At 32.8% G+C, this 6,653-nt stretch overlaps 1 protein-coding gene across 4 annotated transcripts; it reads left to right on the forward strand.

Moving 5' to 3' along the window:
* Positions 1-436: 436 nt before the first annotated feature.
* LOC133834449 (protein yippee-like At4g27745) lies at positions 437-2,956 on the forward strand. Of its 4 annotated transcripts, none has more exons than XM_062264064.1 (4): positions 437-565; positions 700-822; positions 1,423-1,646; positions 2,331-2,513. In XM_062264064.1, the coding sequence occupies exons 2-4, from the start codon at positions 730-732 to the stop codon at positions 2,353-2,355; spliced, it is 342 nt and encodes a 113-aa protein (XP_062120048.1). In that variant the 5' UTR covers positions 437-565; positions 700-729; the 3' UTR covers positions 2,356-2,513. The 4 variants fall into 4 exon arrangements, with proteins under 4 accessions (XP_062120048.1, XP_062120047.1, XP_062120046.1 ...); XM_062264063.1 differs by adding an exon at positions 2,532-2,956 and having other exon boundaries at positions 526-822; positions 2,331-2,401; XM_062264062.1 differs by having other exon boundaries at positions 526-822.
* The last annotated feature ends 3,697 nt before the right edge of the window (positions 2,957-6,653 follow it).

Raw genomic sequence — 6,653 nt, forward strand, 5'->3', positions numbered from 1 at the left:
ACATCACTGTTCACTAGTCAAGTTAGGTAAAGTGTTTGAAAACGTAACACCAAAAAAAAAGATCTCTATCGATTGATTTTGTTCAATTGGTATCATAAAATACTAAAATAATCACAAAAAATTGAATATTTCCTCTCATTTTCCATAAATCCCAACAATTTCAATAGTTTCTTAATTAAAAAAATATATTTTACACTTCATAGCTATTTTATTATCAAATTAATTAATAAAACAATGTATTTCTTTTTTCATGTTTCTTGTTTTGCATGCTTTTGACTCAACAGACAAAAATAATAATAAAGAAAAAAAATTCCCTTTTAGTTTTTTTATTTTAATTATTATTATTATTTCCCTATTGCTTGCTGATGGTGTTGTTTCAGGCCAATCATATCTCTATCCCAAAATAGATCCTTTATTTATTATTTATTTATATATCTTAATTTATATTTAGGTATCTTTGCTCAACCTTGTAATCAATTCACTTTTGTTCAGTCTTCCACGTTAACTCCATTTCTGTTCTTATCTTTTACTTCAGGCATTTGGGTCATCATTGATCTTGTTCTAGGTGAAGAAATTAACTTTTTTTTTTTCCTTTTCTTCTCACATTCGTTTTTTTTTACTGTTTATTTTTTCTACTCTAAATTGGAAATTTATTGTTATTATTATTTTTTAAAATTTTCTGGGTGGAGTGGTGGGCAGTGAGGTCTTTAGAGCTCAATTGGTTAATCAATGGAGGATTTGGTAGGGCCTAGATTATACAGCTGTTGTAATTGCAGGAACCATGTTTCTCTTCATGATGATATAATTTCTAAAGCTTTTCAGGTAAGAAACTTACTTTTTATTAAGTTTTTTTCGACTTTTTTTTATTTTTTTGTGTTGATGATCATTATTTTGAAAGGGTTTAATTGTTGGGGAAGATACCCATGTAGGAAATCAAGTATGTTGCAGAAAGAAAATTAGAATGGGGGATTGTTTGAGCTTATTGAAATGAAACCCATGTTTAGTTTAGAAACCTTATAATTTTATTTTATAGATATTTATACTTAGTGATCAAAATAGGAAAACTTGTGATCTTATTCTACTCAAGGAAACAAGTTTAAGATATCCCAAATTTAGATAATAAACTTTCATTTGAGTGGTGATCAATACAAGAAGAAAACTTTTATCATATTTTTTCAATACTGATATGATTGTGGAACATAAATTTGATTGAGCTGTTTTTAGGCTGCATTTGGTTACTCAAAAACAGCCCTTGTAACTTTCATATTGAGCCAAATTTAGATTGGAACCTTGTTATTTTTTTTTTTTTGTATTGGGTAACCATGTGTGGTAATCTCTGATTTGGGTGCCTATAAGATTGAGAGTGTGAGCAAACACCTTGTTTAACCCTATTTTTCCCACACAATTCTGAACACTCCTTAGGGAAGAAATGGCAGAGCTTTCCTCTTTTCGCACGCGATGAACATCTCTGTAGGGCCGAAAGAAGACCGCCATCTAATGACCGGTCTCCACACCGTTGCTGATATCTACTGCGGCGATTGCCGTGAGGTGTTGGGGTGGAAGTATGAAAGAGCTTATGAGGCATCACAGAAGTATAAAGAGGGGAAGTTCATATTTGAAAAAGCCAAAATTGTGAAGGAGAATTGGTAACTAAACTAATGGCTTTTCTTCTTTCATTTCTATCATGTTGGTTGGATTCTTCTTGTACAGAAACTTCTCTCACTCACCCATTTGAGATTTATCATTGTTTCTTCTTTTGTTCATATTCTCTCCCTATAGTTGGAAGTTGTAAAAGGATAATCAATTCAAGTGTTAATGGTATTTTGGTAACTCCCAAGGCCATTTTCATGATCAATTTGGATTAGTGAACTGTATTTATAATGTTCTCAAAAGGGAAATGACTAGTGCTTGTTCTCAATTTTGCATATGTTTGGGCAGAGGGATTTGAAATGGCTTTGTGAGAAGAAATGGGTTAATTGGTTTGTTTATTTGCAACAATTTAGGATGGAAGATTATCACGTTGCTTAAGAAATTTTAAGCTTTAAACTTGTGAAGGAATATAATCACAACTCAACTATGGTCATCACATTGAATAATTTATCTTATTAAGTTCAATTTATCTTCTCAATCATGTCTTGGTTTGAATATAAAATAATAGCTGGAAAATTTGATGTAAAAAGCAATTATTGTTGTGTATGAACTAGGAGGATCAAATTTTAAATGAAACTGGTAAGATAAGTAAAGTATGGTGTTTTTTGCATTATGGGAAAATGCGTGTTATAAGAACGACAAGTCATTTTTTCTAACCTTTTTGTCGTTTTTCGTTTCAGTGTGGAAAGTAATGTGGTTAATTAGTGCACGGCACGTTTGTTTCTCATATGAAGCCTTGCTGTCGTTTTTGGTAAGATGGCTCAGTTATCTTCAATTTATGTTACACAAATGTATAGGGCCGAGTTAGCGCACACTCAAATTTTTATCATAATAGAAATCTTTTTCTTGTCAAATATAATAATATATGATATTTTTTGTAGGGACATCACTTTTAGAAGCGAATTCTACTTTTAGCACTTGAAGAAATTATAACTCAATTTTTTGTATGATAGCGTACATTATAGTTACAACATACATCTTGTCAATTTTCGAAAAATTTCAAATAATTTACGATATCGAAATCAAAGTTCAAACCGTCGGTTGCATGCGTGTCTTATTTTATTTTTTATAAGCGTGGAAAACAAACTATTTGGACTTCGATTTCGACATTGTAAATTATTTAGAATTCCCTGAAAATTGGCGGGATGCCTAATATAACTATCATGTATGTTGTTATACAAAAAAAAAATTAGGTTATAATTTTTCTATATACGAAAAAATAGAAAATACTCCTACGGTAGGGGCAAAAGTAATGTCCCTACCTAAGATGCTCCCTAAAATTACATATAATGTTTCTTCAATTTAAAAACTTACAATTAAATAATAAAAAATTATTGGTGTAATTGAAATAATTTAGTATGATTGTGCTAGGATTTTTGTTGAACTATATATTTGTAGTGGATAGAACAATAATTGTGGCCCATTGGTTGTTATTGAAAGAATTAAAACATATATATCTATTTTTATAAGGAATAGGTAATTATCATTAACAATGTCAATTGGATACTACCTATCACAAGCTCAAACGAGCAATATCAGTAATAATGTGTTACAATTTTCAACCGAAAGATAGAAATTTCAACTGAGTCTAATAGGTGCCACTAATTTAGCATCCAATGAGTATGAAGTAAACTAATTTCCTTTCCAAATGGAGAAATGATAAATGAACTCCAGTAATGAATAAGCACCTAAAATCAAACAAAGGATTAAAGACTTACTTATTGGAAAATTATTGGAAAATAAATAATGATCCATGAGATTTGTGAAAATTGACGTAAAATGACCAACGAATACGAACCAAGAGATCCATATCCTGTTTGTCTATATCCAAATCTGAAAGTAGGCCGAATTTTGGACCAGATGATGTGGCAATCGAGGTGGGTCTGGCACGCTCGATAAGTAAGCTACAATATTCATAGCGAGGCAATTTTGCGGAGATCGTTCAGGAGGCTGAGCCAGCATTGCTTCTCCGAAGAGGGCCTCACTGACAGACATTCCAAGTGAGGCATAATTATGCAGACATTCTGACCATCGTAGGATTAAGCTAGAATAGGCAAGGAGTTGTCCCATTACTCCCAACTACCCTTTTTGTCCCTATAAATAATGTAATTCGAGATCAATAATGGTTAGACTCAAGCTTACATTCAGAAGCCATTTACTCCTTGTAAGAATCACATAATCAATACATTGACTAAAAGTGGATGTACGTCGTTAGTGGTCGAGCCACTATACTTCCTTGGCGTTCTTTACATTTATTTATCCATTATTCTCTCTAAGTTATATGCGCAGAAGTGCTCACTCCTAAATAGTTAAGTTGTCCAAAAATCGAGTCAACGGTATGGGTCTTGATGGTAAAATAAACATAGACAAAACACACAAAGCACAAATAAAAGAAACACACCAAAAATAAACAAAAATAACATAAATCTATCCTTAGAGTCGGACTTGACCCCCACAACCAACACATACTAACCACTTACCCGCAAATCCATCAAATTCAACCCCCAAAGCCAAACCCACAGATTTGACCTAATACCCAACAACCTTACTAAATCCGATCATGCACCACTCCGACGACCAATTGTGCCAGAAAAACTAGGACCATCACAGGCCATCGTAGATAGGAGCTCACCTACCACAATCCACGATGAGGTTCCTGAGCTGGAGAGGAGGAATATAACACTAGAAAGACTCGCGCCCCCCACAATCTGCAGAAAATGCCGAAGCCACTCTACCTGGAGAAGACGAATATCCCTCCTAAGCAAAGATCCACTTGGCCAGAAGATGACCAACCCACGATCTAGCGCAGGTGGCACTCCGACCAAGGGGAAAAAAATTCATAAACTTTGTGGTAGCTGTAGGCTAACGCAAAGTGAAAACCTAGAAAGAAAACTTTATTTTGTTATTTATTTATCAAAAACAAAGGCTTTTTATTTTTATTTTGTAACAATCGAAAACAAAGACTTTGGAGACGACTTAATGTTATTGTTTTACATATATTATTTTATTTTAATCCAATCTATTCTAATAATGTAGTGATCCATCTAATCTAATCCGTTTTATGTATTTGTCAAGAAAAAAAAGTTCATTATATCCAAGTCCATTAAACATTCATACTATGTAGTCTAGTCCTCACCAAAAGACAAAATTAACTTTCTACTCTTCAACCTTCTAGCTTTGTAATATCTATCTCAACTCAAGATTACCCTAAAAAATAAATCTCAACTAAAGAGCTTAGCTTCTTTGTCTTTAATTTTTCAGTTTGTTTTTGTTGATAGTAGTAGCGGTTGTTACAATGATTCATCATTCTCTTCCAAACCATTACCAAATATTGACCGGTGATTCTCCTTCAAATCTCTAGTTTCACTCCATTGTGTTTGAAAACTTTTGCTCAAGTTCTAAACAGTCCTCCTTTTATGAAGCTTAATTCTCATTAGCTGATGACGATTTTTGTAACTTCTTTGAGAACTTTATTTACAATGAAAATAATTCCTTTATGTTTGGAGTATACAACTCTGTCGATGGTCACTGGGATGATGATCCATTTGGCAAGTACGAAAAATGTCGCATTGGCTTTGACTCAATTTGATGATCATCCTAATCAACAGGTAAAACATAATTTATATAAATATATATTTAAAACCTATGCGTGTTGGTTGCTTATTGATTTACACTCCAAATCTAACATTTGATGTGAGTTTGATGTTAAATTGGGTGGAATTTTCTTAGTTTTAATTTTTGTTTTGATAAAAATAAACACAAAAATACTCCTGTCAATTTTTAAGGACAATAGTACTCTTGTAAAAATTAAAATTTCAAATTAACAAAGATTTAGATTTAAGTAAATAACTAAGGAAACTTCTCCTGTGCTGATGTCAAAAACATCCCCACTGGTGCAGACTTTTTTTAAACGTTGATTGGTTGTTTTTAGGGATGAAGTTTTTTAATGTGGTGGGCATGCGTGTATTGTATTATTCCTTTATTGTTTTTTTATTTTATAAACTTTGTTACAAGAGGTGAAGAGAATTGTATTTCATTGTAAAAATAACATATATTTATATACAAACTAGAGATATCATTCTAGGAAACTAGACGAATATAGGAAACTAAAATAATTAATCTTAATTTATAGCTATTATATACATTCTAACACTCCCTTCAAGTTGGAGCATAGATATTAATCATGCCCAACTTGTTACATAGATAATCAATGTGAACCCCATTCAAAGCTTTCGTGAAGATGTCTCCTAATTGTTATACAACCTTTAGATATCTTGTAGAAATCAAACATTGTTGAATTTTCTCAAGGAAAAAATGACAATCAATTTTGATATGCTTAATTCGCTCATGAGATACATGATTAGATGCAATATCAAGGGCATCTTGTGTTGAGAATGGTTAAAAACATGGTGGAATTGTTTAGGCACGAAGAGGTGTTAAAACGATAACAATTTCACAAAAGTCAACATGTGAAAGTTGACTTTCAGTATAGACATTTTTTTATCAACTTTTTGGGTCCAATATGTTTATTTGGAGCATATAAGAGTACCCAAGAAGTTGGAGAGCACTTGGAGGTGTTTTGAGACACCTCTTGGAGCGCTGCTACAACTCTGTCGGTGACACACGTCGCCTCCTAGGAGGCGACGTGTTGCCTGGGCTGACAAAATCCGTATAGTTACGTGTTTTAGCTCCAAAACTTATTTTTAAATGCTCTAATCTCATTGGTTGAGTCTAATGAGGGTCTTATACTATTTAAGGGGTCCAAATGAATTAATTGGTGACTTGATCACTCACCTCTCTCTCTAAAAAAGTAGAACACTCTCTCTCTAGCTCCAAGATTACTAGTTTTCTCCAAGATATTCATCAAGAAAGCTTGAATTGCATGGAGGTCCAAGGCTTGTGAGTCCCAATCTCATTCCATTTGTTGTAGCTTCAAGCATCTTCAAAGGGAAGGCTAGGAATAGAGATTTTTGGATAACAAATATTCATTTGTGTCAAGACTT

The sequence above is a fragment of the Humulus lupulus genome, chromosome 5 (assembly GCF_963169125.1).
Source record: "Humulus lupulus chromosome 5, drHumLupu1.1, whole genome shotgun sequence".
NCBI lineage: Eukaryota > Viridiplantae > Streptophyta > Magnoliopsida > Rosales > Cannabaceae > Humulus > Humulus lupulus.

What these genes read in the sequence shown, in the direction of transcription:
- LOC133834449 (XM_062264064.1), top strand. Translation starts at nt 730, where the DNA reads ATGGAGGATTTGGTAGGGCCTAGATTATACAGCTGTTGTAATTGCAGG. An exon ending in TAATTTCTAAAGCTTTTCAG is followed by an intron (nt 823 to 1,422) that starts GTAAGAAACTTA and finishes AACACTCCTTAG; the next exon opens with GGAAGAAATGGCAGAGCTTT. An exon ending in AAAATTGTGAAGGAGAATTG is followed by an intron (nt 1,647 to 2,330) that starts GTAACTAAACTA and finishes TTTTCGTTTCAG; the next exon opens with TGTGGAAAGTAATGTGGTTA.